Raw genomic sequence first — 25,270 nt, 5'->3', positions numbered from 1 at the left:
AATAACCCCGTGTCTGAAACAGCTATAGTGAACCTCAGCCTATACATGTTATTCATCATCATCATGGTTTAACGTCTGCCTTCCATGCTAGCATGGGCTGGATGATTTCACTGAGGACTGGCAAACCAGAGGGCTGCACCAGGCTCCAATCTGATCTGGCAGAGTTTCTACAGCTGGGTGCCCTTCCTAACGCCAACCACTCCAAGAGTGTAGTGGGTGCTTTTATGTGCCAGCATTCGAAACCTTCCCTACATTGGATCTGGCCATGAACTGTGGACCACAAACTGCATACCAGAATATACGTGTGTGTGATTTTACCTATACATGGATACTTATATTGATCAGTCCATGTGCATGTATATGTAAGTGATAGCACAAGTTCGTATATACATTAGTATGTATGTGAGTATCCACATATACTCTTGAGACACAGATATGCTGCTCTCGACCCTACCTTGGTGTCCTTATTATTAAAATATTTTCATTCTATAGGAGGTCCTGCAAATAATTAACAATTATATATATATATATATATATATATATATAGGGGCGTAGGAGTGGCTGTGTGGTAAGTAGCATGCTTACGATCCACATGGTTCTGGGTTCAGTCCCACTGCGTGGCACCATGGGCAAGTGTCTTCTACTATAGCCTTGGGCCGACCAAAGCCTTGTGAGTGGATTTGGTAGACGGAAACTGAAAGAAGCCTGTCGTATATATGTATACATATATATATATATATGTATATGTGTGTACATGTCTGTGTTTGTCCCCTCCAACATCACTTCACAACCGATGCTGGTGTGTTTACATCCCCGTAGCTTAGAGGTTCGACAAAAGAGACCGATAGAATAAGTACTAGGCTTACAAAGAATAAGTCCTGGGGTCGATTAGCTTGACTAAAAAGGCGGTGCTCCAGCATGGCCACAGTCAAATGACTGAAACAAGTAAAAGAGTAAAGATATACATATATATATATATACTTTATTATTAAAACAACAAAAACATCACAAAAAAACTGCTACTCAGAGTTTCACGCTCCTGTTTGTTGGGCAGTTATGATCAAGCTGCCTGACAAATGGAAACATGAAACTCTGAGTAGCAGTTTTTTGTGATGTTTTTGCAGCTTTAATAATAAAGCATATTACTCTACCTCTGGTATTTGAGTACTATTTTCCCCCACCTTGTTTCACATTTATGTGCTTACTCTGGTGTGTATGTGTGTATATATATATATATATATATATATATGTTTTGTGTATACAGTTTATATTATGGACTGTGTCCTCACCTTGTTTGTTGCTTTTACTAAGTCTCGGCTGTCGTACACTCCAGCCTTCTTCAGAAGTCTTGTGTGGCACTCAGCTGTATCAAAATTTCAAACCTAACCCCTTGATTCAAAACACCTGAAGAGGGCTGGAGCATACAACAGCCAAAACAAAATGAAAGCAACAATCAAGATGAGGACACTAGTCTGATTAATATAAATAGTGTACATAACATAAATTCGAAGGAGATTTGGTTGCTATTTCTAGTCAGTCTAGTCAATTATATCAACCTCAATACACAACTGGTACTTATTTTATCAATCTGGAAAGGAAGAAAGGCAATGTTGACCTTGGCAAGATTTGAACTCAGAACATGAATCGGAAGAAATGCTGTAAAGTATTTTATCCAATATACTAAAGATTCTACCAGCTTGGTGGGAGGGGTTTATTTGATTAAACTGAGCCCAGAGATATGAAAGGTAAAGCTGTCCTCAATGGAGGTTTGAACTCAGAATGTAAAGAGTCTGAACAAATATTGTAACGCGTTTATTCTGATGCTCTAACAATTCTCTTTTACTTGTCTCAGTCATTTGACTGTGACCATGCTGGACCACTGCCTTTATAGTCGAGCAAATTGACCCCAGAGCTTATTCTTTGTAAGCCTAGTACTTAATCTATCGGTTCTTTTGCCGAACCGCTAAGTTATGGGGATGCAAACACACCAGCATCGGTTGTCAAGTAATGCTGGGGACAAACAGACACACAAACATATACACACACACACATACATATATATATATATATATATATATATATATATATACGATGGGCTTCTTCCAGTTTCCATCTACCAAATCCACTCATAAGGCTTTGGTCGGCCCGAGGCTATAGTAGAAGACACTTGCAAAGGTGCTACACAGTGGGACTGAACCCAGGACCATGTGGTTGGTAAGCAAGCTACTTACCACACTGCCACTCCTGCGCCTATTCTGCTGAAATATTTATAAAATATTGGTTTCAAATTTTGTCACAAGACCAGCAATTTTGGGGAAGGGGCTAAGTCGATTATATCGACCCCAGAATTCAACTGATACTTATTTTATTGACTCCTGAAAGGATGAAAGGCAAAGTCGGCCTCAGCACAATTTGAACTTAGAAAAATAAGGATGGACGAAATGTCACTATGCATTTTGTCTGGTGTGCTAATGGTTCTACCAGCTTACTGCCCTAAATATTTATAAAGTATTAATATTAATAATAATCCTTTCTACTACAGGCCTGAAATTTTGCAGGAGGGGACTAGTAGATTATATCGACCTTAGTGTTTCACTGGTATTTAATTTATTGACCCTGAAAGGATGAAAGGCAAAGTCAACCTCAGCGGAATTTGAACTCGGAACAAAGATATGCTAACGATTCTGCCAGCTCACCACCTTACTACTACTACTACTGCTACTACTACTTCTACTACTATTACTACTACTACTACTACTAATAATAATAATAATAATCATAATTTCCCCATAACAACAATGGCAATGATGATGATGGTGATGATGATTTTAAGTGGTCTTTATCAACCCAGACAAAGTAAATGTATGTCAAGGCAATAAATCATGAAAGAATTCTTTGATCAAAATTCTGGCTTTGGTTATTCAATCTATATTATTAAAGGCAAACATTCAGCTCTAAAGAATTTCAAACATTTTAAAAACTTCTAGTTGAGGGAGATTCTGTTTCGTCTACCGATGCATCAAAGGACTATACTGAAGTTTCACTATTATTTTTGTTCAGCCCCAGGTTAGTTCTGATCAAACAAACTAACGAACAAAGACATTACAAACATGACCATCTCGTTTCTTTCTCAACCTTAATCAACATGATTGTAGATAGGACTACATTATCCTTTCTGTTTTAATATATCTTTTATTGTTTTTTTTTTCAGTCAGTAGGATGTGGCCAAACTGGAGCACTGCCTTGAAGGGTATAAGTCAAACAGATTGAACCAAGTTCTTGTTTTAAGTCTGGTATTCATTTCATTGGTCTCTTTTGCTGAACTGATAAGTTACAGGGACACAAACAAATGAACACTGGTGGTTGTAGGGACAAACACAAAGATACACACACACACACTTTCCATCAACCAAATTTACTCACAAGGGATTGGTCAGCCTGGGGTTATTGAAGAAGATATTTCCTCAAGGTACTGTGTAGTAGGACTGAACCTGCAATCACATGGTTGCAAACCGAGCTTCTTAACCACAGAGCTATTGGGTATGGTTTGAGGAAAATTCAACTGCTATTTCTAGTATGTTGAATGACTGTGTAGAGGCTCCACTGTTTGAGTGTAAAGACACTATCTTCTGTATTAGGTATAATCTTTTACTTATACATTGCACAAGTTTTTACCAAAATTAACTGTCTTTTTTTTTTTGTATATGTGATTACTCAATTTTTTTGTTTTTGAAAAGGGTAAACAATAAGTAATGGCATTCATATCTCCTTCATGTCAAGGACATAAATAAGTGAAGAGAATTTGGCTTCAATCAGGAATCAGAACTGGCTCCTAGACTCAGCTTATCACAAATTTTATGCAGTGGTGCTAGTCAAATATACATTATAATGGTCATAAAATATTTTCATATCCACAATTACTCTCTCTCTCTCTCTCTCTCTCTCTCTCTTGCACACACATACACATTCTTTTAAGTCTTTCATTAAAGTAGTTTTTATTAAATACACTTATGTCTGCAATGAACCCCAGGACTCAGAAGGCAGGAACTTAACTTGGTTTCTATGGCACATAAGTAACTGAGATTACAACACTTCCCTCTGGATAGGACACCAATCCATAGTAGGGTTAGCTCTCCAGTTATTGCTGGAACTCATTTACAGCTGAGTGAACTGGGACAGTGTGAAATGAAGTGTCTTGCTTAAGAACACAATGCACTATCTAATCTGGGAACTGAAACCACAATCTTACAATCTTGAGTACAACACCCTAATCACCAGGCCACATGCTTTCACATTAAATACACTTCCTTTGGCTAATTTTGAAAGATAGTAAAATAATTCACTTTTGGTACATTTATTAAGTTGTCATTTGGAATATAACAAAATTATAGTGAATAGCTTTCATTTAACTACTACTATACGAGTACAGTTAATAATGACAGAAAATATATCTTACTTTAGTGTATTGAAAATGATAATAAAAATAAGGTTAAAATATAGTAAAATACAATTATTTATGAATATATAAATATTTAAATATAGTAGACATTACAATAAATCATCTTGAATAAAAGAAAAAAATAACTTTTCAAGTTTCATATTAGAACACAAACTAAGAGTTTTGTCAATTGTAGAGAAATGCTGATGCTACAAAGCCAAATTATTACAGATACTATCTAATAATTCTTTTAATTACTACATTTTTTAATGACAAATTTGTTTACAAATACACACACACACACACACGCAGAGTAACCAGGAGAAATAACTCCACAATGATTGGTGCTCTCTCCCCTTTGCTTGACAATATGTAAATATACACAATGGCATGTATTATAAGATTGATGAACACTAAAAAATTAGAAGTTTTGTATTATAAAAACCAGAGGTAATTTCGAGGGCATTATCATCAAAAGAGTTGAACATAATATTTTAGGACCTACAATCAGGTTACACTACACAGACACCAATATACTTCTAAAAATTCTGTACAAATTTCGCATAACAGATGATTACATTGCAACACAATTTAAAACTTTGCTATATACATATATATATATTTATGATAGTATGAAATACATTTATAATTAAGGGCACAGAAGAGACCATACCTATGCTGAAAGTAGATGCTAAATTGTCAAACCACCGAAAAATTATCACTTTGATAGTACACAACATGTTGAAATCGAGGGAGTAGGCTCACAGAAATTCATAAAATAGTCAGCCTTGGATCGACCAATTACTGGATTTCTGTGAGTCTACTCCCTTGATTTCAACACATTGTGTACTATAAAAGTGATAATTTTAAAGTGGTTTGACAATTTAGTGGCTACTTTCAGCACAGGCATGGTCTCTTCTATGCCCTTAATTATAATTGTATTTTATACTATTATAATCTATATATATGAATTCACCTTGATAGGTCTATATTATATGCTGGCCACTGATAAAATCTTTAACGGTTTTATCCTTTATTTTATATATATATATATATATATATATATATATATTATCTTGGTTGAAAAACTTTGATAACGCAAATATGTTAATAGTTACCAGGGTAGCAAAAAATCACACAAAAACTGGGATATTAAACCTGGTTAATGGGTAGAAATTCCATGTTAAAGTGATGTATTTTGAGTTGATATAAAGAATAATAATAAATGGAGCAAAACGCATATAATCAATAAGTTCCTTTAATTCTTACATATGTTTCAAAAATTATATGCACTCTACTCCCAAAGAAGTAAGAGATGTTGGTATATACATATAATTTCACCATCAGGGAACCATATTACAAATGCAAGACTTGCGCTGAATGAAAAAGAGCATTCAGCGCAAGTCTTGCATTTGTAATATGGTTCCTTGATGATGAAATTATATGTATATACCAGCATCTCTTACTTCTTTGGGAGTAGAGTGCATATAATTTTTGAAACATATGTAAGAATTAAAGGAACTTATTGATTATATGCGTTTTGCTCCATTTATTATTATTCTATATATAAGAAAGACCTATTCAACAACTTAACATTCTCTCATTTATGATTAAGAACATTTTCATTTGAATTTCACACTACGATAGACAATACTTGTTATAGAAGGGAGAAATACGTTGACAGATTATATACAAGAACAATCATATCAGCTGCTTATGTTGCTAGAGTATAATAATGAAGGCAGCATCAACTACCACAGAATGAAACACTTCTAGTGAAAGCACATGACAAAGAATACTAGCAGGAACTACATGTTCTACACAATAGCTTCTTGCCTCAAACATAATAGATAAAACATTGATTACACATTAATTTATATGTATATTAATTAATATGACTGAGAATGGTGGAGTGGTAACAAGCTCTCAGCAAACTGAGTTTGAGGTTCAATTTCTGATTGTGTTGTTAATATTTCACTCTGTTAATTCCTCATGTCTATGATTTCTGGATAAAATAATGGATCCAGTGAAGGACACGCTGGTTTGTCTTTTGATAAACTACATGAAGATAAAGCTTTTGATGGTTGTAGAGTATTAAAATATAATAGGCTTAAATATACAACTTAATATTTCAACTACAACACATGTAAGTATGTATTATGTTATATCCTGAAGTACATCAGTAGAATCTGAGGAAGCCAGTACTGTTCCAATTAGCAAAAAGTAAAGCAAATAATTCTTTTTGCTATAGACACAAGGCTAGAAAGGAGGGGGAAGTCTCGGTGTTTATTGACTTAAAAGGGATAAAAGGCTGAGTCAGTCTTGACAGAATTTGAACTCAGAATATAAAGAGCTGGAAGAAATGCTACAAAGCATTTTGTTCAATATGCTTAATGATTCTGACATCTTATAATCTTATCATCATCATTATCATCATTTAATGTCTGTCTTCTATGCAAGCATGAGTTGGATAATTTGACAAGAGCTAGTACTGTCTGCTTTAGCAAGGTTGGATGCCCTTCCTAACACCAACCACTTTACAATCGACCTTAATAATAATAATAATAATAATAATAATAGTAATAATGGTTTCAAATGTTGCTACAAGGGTAGCAATTTTGTGGGAGGGGATGAGTCAATTATATCGATCCCAGTGTTCAATCGATACTTATTTTATCGACCCTGAAAGGATGAAAGGTAGAGTTGTTCTTGGGGGAATTTGAACTCAGCACAGAGTGATCGGCCAACTACTGTGAAGCATTTCGTCCAGTGTGCTAACAATTCTGCCAGCTTGCCACAATAATAATAATAATAATAATAATAATAATAATAATAATAATAATAATCCTTTCTACTAAAGGCACAAAGCCTGATATTTTGGGGGAGGGGACTAGTTGATTACATCAACCCCAGTGTTTCACTGGTACTTAATTTACTGACCTGAAAGGATGAAAGCAAAGTCGACCTCAGTGGAATTTGAACCCAGAAGAAATACTGCTAAGCATTTCGCCTGGCATACTAATGATTCTGCCAGCTCACCACCTTAATATTAATAATAATGGTTTCAAATTTTTGGTATAAGGCCAGCAATTTTAAGGGAGAGGTAAGTTGACTACATCAACCCCAATGTTCAACTGGTATTTATTTTATTGACCCCGAGAGGATACAAGGCAAAGTCAACCTCAGCAGTAAAGACAGACAAAATACCAGTAAGCATTTTGTCCAGTGTGCTAACAATTTTACCAGCTCATTGCCTTAATAATAATAACAATAATAAAAACAGTGGATTAAATTCTATGTAGTGAGGAAGAGGTCTAACATTTTGAACACAAGCTCTTGTTCTCTTTTTTTTTAAGTATTGCTGGTTAGGTTTAAAACTGACAATGAAGAAGTAAATAAAGTAGGAGTGACATGGAGAGCTTGGTATGAGGAGAGATGGTGAGAGCGAAGAGGAGTAGCAGAGTTTGTTACAGGATCTGGGTCAGTTGAAATGGCAGGGAGTGGTGGAAAAGGGCTATGAGCAGTGGGAGAATGGAGAATGCCAAGACAATATATAACCTGGATACATATTCACACACACGAACATACATTGTGCAGAAGAATGTAGATAAAATAGGGAGCTAAGCAGAGAAATGCAAGTTGAAAGGAGTCAAGGAAGGCGGGGTCAGACTAAAGAATTTAAAAAATGTAAGGAATGTTAAGAATTATAATAACAAAATAACCTAGAGTAGGGATCGGCAGAAATGTATAATAATCTGTGACTACCATCTCCTTTCTCCTCCCAGGACCCTCACCACCTCCCTACCATTTCTACTAACCATGATCCTCTCCTACATTCTCCTAACTTATCCCTCATACTGTATTTCCTTCCCTATTTACAGCTTCCAGGCTATTAACACCATTTCTTACTTGTTCTCCGCTCCTTGTATCTTTCCAACCATTCATACACTCTCTGTCTCCCGAATAAGGACAACTGCTTGAAACACTGAGACATCTCTTCTCTCTCAATCCGTAAAATTTATTTCACTGTTTTTGTAATTTATATGGTAACAATTTGTCATGTGCATGTGCACATATATGTGTCATCATCATTGTTGCCACTGCTGCCACCACAACTACAGCCACCACACATCCATTTCCCATACTAGCATGGGTTAAATGGTTTTACTGGGACTGGTAAGCCAGAGAGCTGCAAGAGGTTCCAGTCTTCTGTTTTGGCTCGGTTTCTATGGCTTTCCTAATGCCAACCACTTTACAGAGTGCATTGGGTGCCTTTTGCATGTCTCCAACATGAGTGTGTGTGTGTGTGTGTGTATGCTATAATGGGTCTAATACTGAACAGTGTTCAACAACAACATTACTCGAATACAGTGAGAATGTAGAGTGATGGATATGAAAGAAGTTTCATTGTTTCTTAAACACAAACATAAGTTCACATAATACAAAAATATTATATTCTTTAAGTTAACAACATTTAACTGGATTACTGTAGGGAGAACATTTAACTGGAGTACTGTGGGGACAATATTTAACTGGATTACAGTGGGGATAAAGGAAAGAGAATTTGTTGACCCTTAAACATAAACACATAAGTTTACATGACATGAATATTGAATTCTGTAAGACAACAGCACTTTAATGGTTGATAGAGATATTGAAGGGGTAGAGGAAAGAGGTTTTGTTGGTCCTTAAACACAGATATGTAGAAATTCACATGACAACAATCTAATGCTGGATTCTACAAAGTAACAACACTTTACTGAACATTAGACTGAAGCCAACCATATCTTGGCAACTACAATCAGACTTTAAGATTACATAAACATGCTAGCAGTGAGGAGGGAGGATAAGAAGCATAAAAAAAAAAACGATCATGCAGACAAAAAAAAAGACAAATCATAAACAATATCTTTTTATAATCTATTTGCAGTGATGATGCATATTTATAAGATAATATCTATAGTACTATCCTAGAACAATGTTGATTTTCAATTAAAATGTTTAGTATTTTACATTCTTTGCATTCTTCTGCACAATGTATGTCTGTGTGTGTGAATATGTGTTCCTACAGTTGACTTGGCATTCTCCCTTCTCTCACCTCTCATGGCCCTTTTCCACCACTCCCTGCCATTTCAACTGACCTGGATCCTTTAACAAACTCTGCCACTCCTCTTCCCTCTCACTATCTCCCCTCATACCAAGCTCTTCCATGTCACTCCTACCATGTCAGTATGGATGGAACGGGGCTAAAAAGAAAAAAAAGATTTCTATCCTTCCTATGTTGTTAGAGCAGTTTTCTTTTTTACACAGCTTGATATGTTTATTTTGTTCTATCTTTCATAATAATAATAGTAATAATAAGAACAACAAAAATAGTTCTTTCTACTATAGGCACATGGCTTGAAAAACTGAGGGAGGGGAACAGTCAATTACATAGGCCCAAGCATTCAATTAGCACTTACTTTACTGACCCTGAAACGATAAAAGGTAAAGATGACCTTGGGTGAATTTGAACTCAGAATGTAGAGAGTGACAAAATGCCACGGCATTTTGTCTGGCATACTAATGATTCTGCCAGCTTGCTGCCATAATAAAAATATTTGTTTCTAATTTTGGCATGAGGCCAAGAATTTTGTGAAAATTCATTTGACTGGTACAATATTTTATTCCCCTCCACCACCAACACACACAGAGAAGGATGAAAGACAGAGGTGACCTCAGTGGGGTTTGAACTCAAGATATAAGGAGCTAGACCAATTACCATAAGGTATTTGTCTGATTCTAACAATTCCTGCAATCATCATCATCATCATCATCATCATCATTTAGTGTCCATTTTCCATGCTGGCATGGGCAAGAGTAGTTTGACCGAAACTGGTAAGCCAGAGAGTTACACCAGGCTCCAGTCTGCTTTGGCTTGGTTTCTACAGCTGGATGCCCTTCCTAATGCCAACCACTCAATACAATGTACTGGGTGTCATGATAAAAAAAAATAAGGATAATGAAAATGATTTAACACAGAATAAATAAAAATTGGAATATATTTCAATGAAGCAGAAGAACATAGAATATAAATAATATTATGCTGTTAGAAGTGTTTCAAACCTACCAATAACCATCAGTAAACCAACAGAAGGTGATTGTATGAGATCACTTAATCAGCTAGAAATAACAACGAATTCTTGCCCTACCTTCTTAGCCCTTTAGTGTTCAGATTATTCTGTTAAATGTAAAGCGTTTTTTATTGAAATTGTTTTGAATTAACCATGCAGTATCTTATAGCTTTTTGTTTATTTTACAGGTTAGGTGCGAGAGGCTAGATACAGCCAGTTTGAATGTAAAAAAGTTTGGGTCAGATGTGGTTGGCTTAAATGCTAAAAGATTAAAGAAAAAGAAAGCTACATTGATTAATGTGACCCTGGATATACTTATGTTTGTGAAGGTGCATGGCCTAGTGGATAAGGTACTGCAATCGTGATTGTAAGATTGTGGTTTCAATTCCTGTATTGGGCAGTGTGCTGTGTTGTTGAGCAAAATACTTCATTTCATGTTGCTCCAGTTAGTGGCAGGTGTAAATGAGTTCCAGCAATACCTGGGAAGTTAATCCTGCAATGGACTGGCATCCTGTCCAGTGGGATGTGTTGTAGCCAAAGAAAACAGGTTAAGCTCTGGTTTTGCAAGTCTTGGGGCTCATTACAGATCATAACACTTATCTCTTATCTTTTACTTGTTCCACTCATTAGACCATAGCCATGCTGGAGCACTGCCATGAAGAATTTTTAGTTGAATGAATTGAACCCCAACAGTTTTTTTTTTATTTTTAAGCCTGATATTTATTCAATTGGTCTCTTTTGCTGAACCGCTAAGTTACAGGGAAGTAAACACACCAACACTGGCTGTCAAGTGGTAGTGGGGTATAAACACAAACACACGCACACATACGACAGGCTTCTTTCAGTTTCCGTCTACCACATCCACTCACAAGGCTTTGGTCGGCCCAAGGCTATAGCAGAAGACATTTGTCCAAGATGCTATGCAGTGTGACTGAACCTGGAACCATGTGGTTCACACAGCCACACCTGCACTTATGTCTGAAATGACAGGATGGTCACGGTTGGAATACCTTTGATCATGGTGGTCGTTAGACAGTGAGTTCTGGAAAAGCAGCAGTTAAGTCCATAAGTGGGAAGGAGGCTATAGAAAGGCAAAAATATTTAGAAAAACGTAGTGGTAAGAAGCATAAAAAAATGAGATTTATATTCAGAGAGAAGTAGTGGTGGTGAGAAACTACAGAAGGGTAAGATTTGGCCTCAGATGAGTCCTGATTAAGCTGATACGATCAAAGACATTTCAGGTGTGATCATTTCACACCTGAGGGTGTGTAAGACTCTGAATTTTAAGTTAATAGATTCATTCATAATTTTATATTAAAACCTTTGAAAAAACAGTTGAAAAACGAGAAAGTTATTTTAACTAAATTATTCTAATTCTTGATTATTTTCAGAATAAGCTAAAAAAAAACCCCCAAAAACAAAAGATATGTTTCATTAGAAATATGGTCATGAAAGGGTTGCAGAAGTAGTTGCTAAGCCTCAGGTTAAACTGATCGAGAAGGTATTCCAGTTAAAATTATCTTGCCATTTTGGGGATTGTATCATCTATCTAATGCGTTCTTTTTTTCAGACAAGAAGACATCATCTGATGAAGGTTTTACTGCTATTTGTAGCAGATTGAATATAGAGGCTTCAATGCTGGTTCACAATTACAGAAGTGAATGCATATGGTACCTGTGTATGTGAATTTTAATATATCTGTATTTGAGTGCTTATTTAACTGTTTGCAAATACATATGTGTATGTTTGGTGAATTGTGAAATATTGGCTGGTTTTTAATCTCTGAATTCTATGCAGTTCTTTAGAGATCACATGTTTGTTTAAATGAAATTGCCACAGTGTCTACAGGTAGAATTCTCATGACATTTCTTCTCTCATAACACTAAACATTGGATTCTAAATAGATAAGAAAGCCATCAGTCACTTAATGCAACCTTATATGTTGCTAAAAGAATAAAATTACATGGAGACTGTGATTAATTTCTCTCACAATATTGGTTTCTGTTTTTTTATTTGGTCTGAAATTAGAGCTTCTAATGTCTAATATCTATCTGTATGTTTTCCTTAAGAGAAGAAAGTGTTTGTGTGAGTGTACGCATGCATATGTATATGCATACATACATATATACATGCATATATGTGTTTATATATCTATACACAGATACATACATATACACACATGTGTACATCTCCTTTTTTCTCTCTCTCAGGCATACACAACTTAATTAGATGAAAAGTAATAAAAAATAAAAACGGTAAATGAAACCATAAAAATAAAACCAACAATACCCCACTCCCACCCCACCTCCCAATGAATGTAGTATTCAAAGAGAAACATACCTCAGATTTTTAGTTTTAGGAGATTTGGATGATGTTGTTCTTTATAATAATATTAACCTATTTCTAAGATGAAGGATTATTTATATAGCATACATTACAGAACTGAGGATGTAAATAGGATAAAGGGAAATTTGTTTGATAATTAACCTATTTTGATGTTATTTTATTAAAAATAAATTCATTTACTGTCATACATACAAATAACATTTTATGGAATATTGTATAAATTCTTATACTGAAACAGCATCAATAAGACAGAAGAGGCAAGTTTAATCATTTAGCATCAAACTGGCCATATCTGGCCTCTTACACCTACCCTATAATGTCATTCTAAAAATGTACAATTACATCATTGAAACCTCAACACTATGAGACAATGCATGACTAATTCAAAATAATGTTAATAAATAAGTATTACATTTGATAGAGTAATTTGATTGCTAAAGCGCCAAAGAATATATACATCATAACCATTTAATGTCCATTTTCCAAAAATGGCATGGGTTGAATAGTTCAACAGGAGCTGGTGAACCAAAAGGGAACATGAAGTTCCAATGTTTTATTTGGCATGGTATCTATGGCTGGATATTCTTCCAAACACCAACCACTTTACAGAGAAAATACTGAGTGTTTTTTTATTATGTAGCACCAGCACCAGTTAGGTCACCAAGAAATTCACAAGACAAGGCTCCTCAATTGAGTGGAGAATAGTATTGAGGAAAGCGGCATTATATTAAGTAATGAGAAAGTTAAAACATGACAGAAACAAGTGACTTTTTGTAGGAGAGAGATACAATTGGAAAAGAGAGATGGTGATAAAGAGATAAAGATGTGTTGAGGGATATCCTCAAGTTACAGGAAGATAACTAATAAAATAACACAAAATATGCTAATACCACATCTTTAGTTTATAATGAAAAAAAAAAAACATATCCAATTGTCTTCAACAAAGAATGAACATACAGTTCTATATTTAAGAGATGAGGAATTATGTCTATTATTTACATTTGATGGATATTTGTCCTCATCTTGTTTGTTGTTAACACAACGTTTCGGCTGACATACCCTCCAGCCTTCATCAGGTGTCTTGGGGAAATTTCGAACCTGGGTTCTCATCGAAAAATACCTAAAGAATGAGAACCCAGGTTCGAAATTTCTCCAAGACACCTGATGAAGGCTGGAGGGTATATCAACCGAAACATTGTGTTAACAACAAATAAGATGAGGACAAACATCCATCAAATGTAAATAATGGACATGTTCAACAATATAGTCACTGGTATAAGTAAAAGATCAGATGTTCAATATTTTGACCATTAGTCTGCTCGATCACAGTTGATCTAGGATTAAACAACAACAACAACCTTATTCTACCATGCCCCCCCCCCCCCAGTGATCCCCTATCCTACAACCTCATTCAGTAAACTGGATCACAGACCAATGTAGAAGATAATAATCACACATTTCAAAGGGGTAACAATAAACTCAACATTTAATTAGTAATACTTTCACTGATATGCTTTCCATAATGTATCAATCCTATAGGATGGAAGGGACAGGTTTATCCACATTCAGAATAACTGACCTATATATTCATCATTTGCAAATGCACACACACACAACTTACAAGTATGTAACCTTAATTCCACTATAGTTGTAAGTGTGAGGGAAAAATACATAAAGTGTAGATATACATGGATGCAGGCATGGCTGTGTGGTAAGAAGTGTGTGTTCCAATCACATGCTTCTGGGCAGCTCCACCACTGCGTGACACCAGGCTTAAATACCTCCCCCCCACCCCAAAAGTACTGGGGTTGATTCTTCAAGGCAATGTCCCAGCATGGCCACAGTCTACTGACTGAAACAAAAGGTAGAAGAGAAATATGAGAGATGGACGGTGGGAGAGAGAGAGCAAGCAAAGTAAATCTAAGTTGTATGTGTATTTGCTAAGTTTGTTGTTTTAGACTCAGGCCTGCCCTGGTTGAGCAGATCTATAATCAAAGGTGTTCCAACTATGGCCACCCTGTCTTTTAGTATACCCAAAAACTACTTGAGGTGGCAGGGTGTAATTTGAACAATATTTGGCTGCTCCATCTGAAAATGAGCTCCACCATCTGTGTGCATATGAAGTAAGTGTTGTAAAGTGAAAATAAGCACCATGTAAAGGTGAACTCTTGACTGCATTTTGAATTGAAGTGGTAACTATTTCACCTTCAATCATATAATAATGCTTTTGGGGTGAAAAGGTATGGACTTCACAGTTCTTCATTGCTCTTCACTCACTGTGAATGATGATTAAGGACTTTCAACAGAAAATAGAGATATTTAATGGCTTGCTGTTTCATCCATTTGTACTCTGTTTTCCTCAAAAAGTGAGAAAGCAGCAAATAGCAAACTGCGATGCTGTGAGTATTCTCAGAGAAATCATAATTTCACATTTAAGAGAAAGAGACAATTATCCTACAAAGTTATATATAGTTTCTGGATGGAAGGATAAGAGTTTAATGTAATTAAAAGACAAGTTTTATACCTGTTTGACATGTTTTATATTAAAGTTATAAAATATCCCCTTTCTTTGTGAATTAAATGATAAAAAGAAGACATTCTCATGTTAACTTGGTAATAACCAATAATGATATTTAAAGTATGAATGGTGTTTTTACTAAATAAATATTTGCATAATGTATAACTGTTCCAAATTGAAAAGCAATTAACCAAACATTTCCAAATTAGAATATAGAATTTAAAGTTAAATACAAGAAAAAAAATTCCAATGTAATAATAATAATAATAATAATAATAATGACGATGGTGATTATGATGATGTTGATAATGATTATGATGAATAGAAAAAAAAAATGCAAAATAGAGAAAACCTTTAGTAAATTTTCATTCAAGATTCAAATGCAATCAGATTTGCTATATTAAACTAGTAGAGCAGACTATTTTGCTTAACTATAAAATCAAATATGCCAAGCTTTTGATACAGCATGTAATTTAATAAATGATATCACTAAAACAAAATAAGTAAACTAAGTAATCACAATAAAGATTTAAAAAAAAAAAAATTAAGATTAGAATTTGAAAAAGTGGATGAAAAAAAAAACCAAAAGAAAAACCTACAAGATTTATCCAGCGCTATGAGACAAAAACCTGTGGAAAGAAGGGCAAAGGTGGAATATCCAGATTGTTATGCAAACCAAAAAAAAAAGGTGGTACATACTAGGTGTCAACTTAAAAAAAATAACAATTGGAAATATGGAATTACAAGAGGAAAGAGTCATAAAGTGGAAGAAAATAAAAAAGGACAAAAGAACAAAAGCCTTTTCTACGTTTTATGAAAATGGACAAAGAACTTTCAAATTTGTTTTAATCAACCCTTTACCATTTAAACAGGTTGTATCTGGCCCAAATATTTGACCTGTTCAATTTATGTTCAAATTGGCCAGCTCTGACCTCTCATACCTATCCTACAATGTCATTCTAGAAATAAACTACCTCATCATTAAAATCTCAAAGCTATTAGATAATGCACGATTAATTCAGAACAATGTGGATAAATAAGCATTAAATTTGGGAAAAATAATCTGAATACTAAAGGGTTAAACTGACAGGATTTATTGTCAGATACAGTGTGAAAATTAGGTGGCGTAGTGGCTAGTGTATTTGGCTCTCAATCATATGATCATGAGTTCAATTCCAGGCAGTGCATTGTGTCATTGAGCAAGACACTTTTTTTACACGGTATTCCAGTCCACTGAGTTGGCAAAAATAAGTTGTACCTGTAATTCAAAGGGCTAGCCTTGTCATATTTTATGTCATGCTGTATCTCCCTGAGGACTACATTAAGGGTATATATATGTTTCTGGAGTTCTCAGCCACTTTCACTTTCACTAGCAGACAGTTCCATTGATTGGATCAACTGGCACATTTGTCGTTATAACTTATAACGTTTTGGTTGGCCGTAACATGCAGATGGCAAATAGTTTAATATTTTGTGTTCTGCCAGTATCTAATTGTACTTTGTTTATGGTCAAAATATTTAACTCTACTCCACACAGTCTGTGACCACTTAGCTGTAAGCAAATACCACTGGGTAGAGATATAGCTTATTACTCTAAGCAGTAGTATTGTAAAATGAGTGTTTTGTTGGTAGTTCTAAAATAAATACATCTTCCCATAGATTATGGCTACAAAATCCTCACTCTATAGTTTGACTTGAACTGTTTAAGAGTACAATAACTAAAGCGTAGTCTCTAAGTCTCAGGTATAGAAATATCATTTATTTTAGGATTTACAATACTGGGCTTGACTTTATCATTAAATGGTATTGTCAATCTTGTAATAAATGTGTAAGTATGTGTCTGTATGAAAGAGAGAGAGTGGGTAAGTTAACTAAATATTCAGAGATGCTGTTTCTGCACATATAATTAACATAATACAGTCTAATTTCAATTTTAATAATTTGAAATTACACTTCACATGAGAAAAGAAATCAGTAGCATAAATGACAATTCTTGTCAAGAAAAGTAAGGGAGAGAATTCTTAAATCTAAATTGATAAAAGATCAAACAGGGAACTTTTGGTGTATGTAAATTGTAATCTTGTTACAAAAACCTACAGCATGATAATAGCTAACAAAATTAGACTTGTAGTGGTTATCTGGGTGGTCTACATCAGTATAGTAATGGAATAGGCAAAGAGTCTCATGAAAGACTAAAAAATAACAAAAATATGTCAAAGTTTTGGATAGTGATCCTTTGAAGGGAATGAAAGACAGGAGGTAGACAAAAAAATGTGACATGAAAAGCAGTATTGTTTATAGGCAAAAGCATTATGATGAAGAGAAAAATACAAATGCATATGACAGAAGTAGATTGGTGTTTTACAGTCAAAAGATTGACAGCAGAATGAGGACAGCTCTACACCTTCATTGCTTTTATCAACTCCACCACCCTCTCCTAACTTTCTGCACGTCCCTGTCTCTATTAATAATTCCAGCCTTTTTTACTTCCATCTTTACAAACCATTGACTATTAACTCTTACTCTGACTAAATCTACTACCCACTACTTACAATTTCTATGTTCCTGCTGCCTCTTTAACCAAGATTCCAATTTTGATTAACAGTTGTATCATATGGTGTACTATGATACTGACCACCATCGTGTTTGAACTATTCATTGCACTCCTACCCTCCTACCTGAAATTAAACTCACCACTAGCTGCATTCTCTTTCTCTTTGTCTATTATCTAACACCTGAACTCCCCAGCACACAATCTTATAAAATTTCTGTCTCTTTCACATCTTCTTGAACATTTCTCCCTTCCGTCAGATGTGACTACTACTATCTGCATGACATTCTAGTCCATAGTTCCTTCAGTTTTTGCCACACTTAACCAGAATCCTTTGCTTGCTGCAGTTGCAATGCCTGTCCCTTCATCCAGAATACCATTACACTATTTAAACGTAACTCTTTCTTCCATATTGCTGTTTCACCTGTATCTACAAAGACATAGTCTATTGCATGAAATGCCAACTCAGCAGCTAGGAGAGAATGGTTGGCAAATAACAGATCATTTAAGGGAGCACCTACATTTCGCAGATCATTCAAGGGCATCCAACACAAACTGGATCACTCTAACCTGTAGCTGGTCACTTCAGTTATCTAGGCTACACCTCCCTGCATCTCATTGTTTATGGTGGTGTTCTCAATCATAAATATCCTGTTTCTCTATCATAGACACTACTCATGTACTACACACATTATTATGCTTTGTTCTAAATACCAATAACATGTAAACATACACACACTTACACATGCATAAACCCTCACAATCTTTTAAGATTATTCTTGTACTTCTTACTTATCTCCATTTGCTGTCTCTCTTTTGGCTATAAAACACCAGGTTACCCATTTTAGTTCTTTCAATCACCATGTTGCCTTCACTATAACCAACACTATTTCTCTCACTTTTACTTCTCTCCCTTTTTGTTCATAATTAAGAATCACTGTCTAATACACTGAATTATTCTCCTCTGTCCTTTCTTCAAATCAGAATTATATATATTGTATTCTTGCTTGTAGTTTTGCTTTCTTAAGATTCTTCAGGTATTAGATTTGCAGTCCAAGTGCTGCTATCCTTTTGCAGCAATGACCTCCAATATTGTAGTCATTTGTGTTGGCCATCATCAAATAGTGGGACAATTTAACTGTTTATCTCAGACTGTTTTATAGTACTATATATATATATATATATATATATATATATTATAGGAAAGATCCAAGGGAATACTTCCAAGGAAGCTAAATGTTGCTTAAGTATCCTAGGAAACAATGGACACACTTGTGTGAGACTTGAATCTGGGGACAAGCAAGACATATTTAGGAGAAAAATAGGAAAAGAAGAAAATGGAAACAAACACTTAAGATGTTATTAAATGTTATTAAATCGTTAAATCTTCATATCTCCTGCTGGATGTATTTTGGATGCATCCATCAAAACATGTGTAGGAGATATGAAGATATAGATGGTTTAATAACATCTTGAGCATCTGTCTTCATTTTCTATTTTTCCTATATATATATATGTATATATTTATATGCAGTTAAATATCTGTCTGGTCATAGAGTGACCAATGATTTTGCATCCATAAAGTGCTTAGCTTCATGGATGACTCATCAGACTCTAATGATGGAGGGCATGATCAAAAATATGATCAGAGATATGCCCTCTGCCATTAGAGTCTGATGAGTTGTCCCTAAAGCTAAGTGCTTTATTGATGCAAAACTATTGGTCACTTTATGACCAGACATATATTTATCTGCATTTAAATACATTACTACTATATTCTTTAGAGTGTGCTTCTTTTTCAGATAATGGTAAATGACAGGCATATGACAAGATGACAGGGTTTTTGGTTTTTAAACTGGCCATATCTGATAAACTATTCTATTAGTTCAAACAAACCAGATCTGGCCTCTCACACCTACCCTACAGTGTAATTCAAATAGTAAACAATCAAATCATCAAAATCTCAATGCTATGAGATAATGCATGATTAATCCAAAACAAAGTGAGTAACTAAGCATTACATTCGACAGAGTAATCTGAATGTTAAAGAGTTGAGCAGAGAAAAAAAAAATATTGTTATACTAAAGACTTGCTGACATGAATGCTTTCAAGAGAGTAGAGTCTTTGTGAGAGGAAAACAATGCAATTAATATGGGCTAATTGCTTATTGTTGTTCCTATTGTTTAGTCCCAAATCTGCCATTATCAAGCAGACCTATGATAAAACATTCCAGTTGTGACCATCTCATCTACATTATTCAATATGTCCTTCGCTTTTTAAGACAATAAGATATTGTTTGAAGGTTATCTACAAGTTATTTTTAGTAGGTAAGTACCTTTGGAAAATGAGAGAAATATGGCTTGAATCCTGTCACTTTGCTGCTCATTTCTAATATCAAACTGCCATCTCTAGAGTCATAAGGGTTAACATAGCTATACTAAAACCATACCCATTTCTTCAGATATTACATGATATTATACCATATCATATTATATATGATATGAACCATAGGAATGGTTGTGTGGTAAGTAGCTTGCTTACCAACCACATGGTTCTAGGTTCAGTTCCCCTGTGTGGCACCTTAGGCAAGTATCTTCTACTCTTCTACTATAACCTCAGGCCGACGAAAGCTTTGTGAGTGGATTTGGGAGACGGAAACTGAAAGAAGCCCGTCATATATATATATATATATATGTGTGTGTGTGTGTGTGTGCGTGTATGTGTTTGAGTGCTTGCCCCCCGCAACATTGCTTGACAACTGATGCTGGTATGTTTACGTCCCCGTAACTTAGCAGTTCAGCAAAAGAGCCCGATAGAATAAGTAGTGGGCTTACAAAGAATAAATCCTGGGGTCGATTTGCTCAACTAAAGCATGGTCAAATGACTCCATGGTCAAATGACTGAAACAAGTAGAAGAATATCAACATGTACATAAGCACAACCTACCCTCTTTTCATTTCATTATTTTAAATTTATATTCCTAACAAATGTATGAGTGTACCTTTATATATATATATATATATATATATATATAAATACACACACACATACACACACAATGGATCCCAGTGAATGAGTAAAATGATGTACATTTGTCACAAACGTGATAAAGCTTTTCCTCTTGCAACAAACGGGAAAAGGAAAGAACAGTAGGGTTTGCAGTGTGCGTGCAAGTGAGTAAAAGTGAAAACAGCAAAGGAGAAGTGTGGATGTCGAACATGTAAACGTGTAATGGGAAATATAAACGTAATGACACCACCACAGAATTAACATATTAAGAGGGTATTGACAAATCTTCTGAATGGACACATCGACAAGAGAGCATTATCAGCAGTAGCAACAACAACAACAGAAGGAAAAGAAGACGAAGAAGAAGAAGAAGAAGAAGCAAGACAAAGTATTTACCTGACTGCACATATGCAGCTGAGAATGAGGCAGATTAAGATAATGATTGAGATAATGATGGCAGCAATAGCTTCAGAAGTGAGCTCTGTAAAGAGAAAGCAATGGAAATGGGGAGTGAATGCAAGTTGATAACAATATAACATGATGGGTGAAAAAGTAGTTTAAGTAATCAGCCACACACACACACACACACACACATGCTCGATATTTGGCCAACAACTGACGAGGAGTTGAGCTTGTCTGCATCATTGTAAGAATACAAAAACGTACACACATATGCAATCATATATAACAGTTTTCACAGTTTTTACCAACCAGATCTATTTTTGCTAACCAGATCTATTTGCCAACCAGATCTTTTGTTAGCCTGGGGTTATAGTTAAAAGGCGCTTGTCCAAAGTGTCACACCATAGGACTGAACCTGAAACCATGTGGTTGGAAAGTAAACTTCTTAACCACACGGCCATGTCTGTGCCTATAAGAGCAATGCTTACAGCACTTAGGTTTCCCAAGCAGCCTCTCACCTAAGAATTAATAGGCAGTTTGTCATGTGTGATACTTTATATTTTTGCTTGGTCTTCCATATATACACGTAATATTACATTCCAGTTATAGCTTTTACTTGGACTATGTATTTGGGTGTCGACATGGCTAGTGATGGATACAAACAATGAAGTGCAGTAAATAAAATATTGATGATGATGATGATGAGGATATTAACTGTAGGCCAATTAACTCTGATCAAATGGATCTAAAATAAGAGATATTTCAGCCTTGGTTTTCGCATTTTCAAGGGGTGTGTAAGACAATCATTATGTAATGTGTTTATCTGTTCTTAAGATGGTAGTGTGCAATTTGAGGGATATATGGTTACTATTTTTAGCATGCTCTGTAACCGCATAGAGGTTTTTCTCTATGCTTGATGATGCTTAAAGCATAGATCTTATAAAAGGGTTGGTTGGTGGTCAGTCTGAAAACTGGAAAGCGATGATAGTTGGGTTCTTAGTTGAATGAAGACAGAAGTGAGGAAGTCAATGATGACGAAGATGATGATGATGAGATAAAGATAATTATATGTGTAAAAAAAATTTAAAGAATATTTACTGTCGTTAACAACCACGCTGAATATGGGTAAACTCACTGGCCCTTCGCCAGCAGGAGACACAGCTTGCATCCAGACTCGATACTGAAGCCCAGGGGTAAGATCCGTTAGGATGTAACTGGTATCATTGCCTCTGACATGGGCCACACTAGCAGGACCTTCAATAGAAAAAAAAAATAATAATAAACAAACATGAAACAATAAGTCAAGAAATAATAAAGAATAAAAGACCCTGTAGCATTGTTGTTTAAATCCTGTATCTTTTATCTTTGATTTGTTTCAGTCATTAGACAGTGGCCATACTGGGGCACAGCTTTGAAGAATTTTACTCAAATAAATTAATCCCAATACTCATTTTCTTTTAAAGCCGAGTACTTATTCCACAGGTCTCCTTTGCCAAATTGCTAGCTTATAGGGATGTAAACACACTAACACTGGTTGTGAGCAAAAAAAAAAAGAAAAAGAATGTATTCTTTCTGACTGGCACTGATATTCACTCAAACTCTTAACATCAAAAATACAATGATTGGTTGATTGGAAACTTATGACTCAGAAACTTACATAAAAACAAACAAACGAGATCATTGAAGATGCTGCTGCTGCTGCTGCTGATCATCATCATCCATTTAATGTCATATATTGAGCCCTTTTGATTTAACCCTTTTCACCCTCTAGTTTTTTTTTCCTGATTCAAACCCACCTAACATCATAATTTTATCTCAGAGCTATGTTCCAAACACCAGTATACCAAATAAACAGTCTTCTTCCTCCTCATTTAACGTCTATTTTTCTTTTTCCACGCTTGCTTAGGTCAGACAGAATTTGTTGAGGGAAATGTTCTACAACCAGATGCCCTTCCTGTCACCAACACTCACCTGTGTCTAAGCAAGGTAATATTTCTCCATGACCAGATATGTTTTCTATGGAAGACTGGAAATGAACACTACTTGTATGATGGTGATGTTCATTTACAACTATAATGGCAACACGAGTACACACACACACATGATGGGTTTCTTTCAGTTTCTGTCTACCAAATCCACTCACAAGGCTTTGGTAGAACTAGGGTTACAGGACAAGATGTTTACCCAAAGTGCCACACAGTGAGACTGAACCCAAGACCATATGGTCAGGAAGCAAGTTTCTTAACCACACAACCACGCCTATGCCTAATCTATGTCTGAACCTATATGCAATTAGTTTATTCTACTGTCAAAAATTAATATAGTCCTATATGCACAATGTCTAAAACAAGGAAAAGACAGCTTGGTCACATCTGGAACACCTTTGAACACAGAATAGCTTGATCAGGGATAAACTGGTGTTAAACAACAACAATAACAACCACCATCACCACTAAAGACTATCAAATTAAAAAAAAAACCATTTGGTCCAAGAATCAATGAAAACATCTTGAATTACATGATTACATACAGAGTGTAAAAACGTCAAATATTACACACACACATATCCACAGACAAACACACAAACATACAATGTATGGTTTTAGAAGCAAGTACACACATATATTGATATGAACATTATATATATATGAGAGAGAGAGAAAGAGAGATGTAATTTGATGTATATTTGATAAAAGGAAAAAAGATAGTAATCTTGTAGGTTGCCATTCCCATAAATGTTCTGCTTCAGTATATTTAGTTATAAAACTTATTTCTCTCTCCAATTATATTTTCTTTCATCTTAGATCTAATGAGGCTTAACATAGCTAGAATAGGTTTACTTTTCAATCACTGAAGAAGAGGCAATTTGAATATTTTCATGAAAATTATGTATGGATGTATGTCCAAGTGTGTGCATGCACATGTGTGTGTGTGTGTGTGTGTGTGTGTGTGTGTGTGTAAAATTAGAAATTGTGAAAGGTGAAGAGTATGGAGAAAGAAAAAGAATGAGAGGGGGTGACTAGTGATGAATATAGCTAAAGAAAAGGAAAGAAGAGCATACATACAACATACATACACATACATGCATATAACATCTGTCTACCAATTTCTCTCTCTCTCTCAATACACACACACACATATATATATATATATATATATATATATATATATATATATATATACAAACACATATATACAGATATAGTATTAGTTATATATGTATATATACAAATAATACAATATTTTGTTTATATTATATATGTAATATATATATTATATATATTATATATTATATTATGTATGTGTATATATGCGTGTGTACATGTGTACATACATATATATGTATGTATGTATGTATGTATGTGTGTATACATATATATATATACATATATATATATATATCAAGAGAGAGATAGAGATAAAAGGTTAATGGTGTTACTGGCAGACACACACACACAACACCACACTCAATGCATTAAGTGACCATATGAAAAGAGCAGATATACCTAAGCTCATCTCATAACCCAACACCGTATGAAAGAAAACACTAATTGATATTTTGTTTGTCTATCTATCATGCACAGCACAGCTCTTATTGTTACACAGTACATTTGAGTTATAATTGCATTTTGATGTCTATACATTGAACTTTTAGTTTAGAAATGAAAATTGGAGACGAAACAGGAAGTGGTGTGATTCTCTAGTTGCCAGGAGTGTATAGTGATTTTATATATATATATATATATATATATATATATATATATGTATATGTAAATATTTATCCATACACACAGAACAAAACCTTCGTGAACTAGAAACCCCTGAACAAGTATTACTCTAATTAGAATTATAATCTCAATGAAGAACACACATGCAATATCAAGGTATGGCAT

The 25,270-nt window shown here is 34.8% G+C and overlaps 1 protein-coding gene across 7 annotated transcripts in view; it reads right to left on the bottom strand.

Annotated features, from left to right (window-relative positions):
• Positions 1 to 25,270, bottom strand: part of LOC106881088 (uncharacterized) — a 465,749-nt gene that overhangs the window by 11,437 nt on the left and 429,042 nt on the right. For all 7 annotated transcript variants that reach the window (XM_052972353.1, XM_052972351.1, XM_052972350.1 and 4 more), the window contains 2 exons: positions 22,476 to 22,631; positions 21,372 to 21,456 (listed from right to left, as the gene is read on the bottom strand). In XM_052972353.1, coding sequence (XP_052828313.1) covers positions 21,372 to 21,456; positions 22,476 to 22,631 — 241 coding nt within the window. The remainder of the gene's footprint in view (positions 1 to 21,371; positions 21,457 to 22,475; positions 22,632 to 25,270) is intronic.

Source organism: Octopus bimaculoides, chromosome 13 (assembly GCF_001194135.2).
Source record: "Octopus bimaculoides isolate UCB-OBI-ISO-001 chromosome 13, ASM119413v2, whole genome shotgun sequence".
Classification (NCBI taxonomy): domain Eukaryota; kingdom Metazoa; phylum Mollusca; class Cephalopoda; order Octopoda; family Octopodidae; genus Octopus; species Octopus bimaculoides.
The sequence above is the reverse complement of the archived record's forward strand: the minus strand, read 5'-3'. Positions and strand labels throughout refer to the sequence as shown.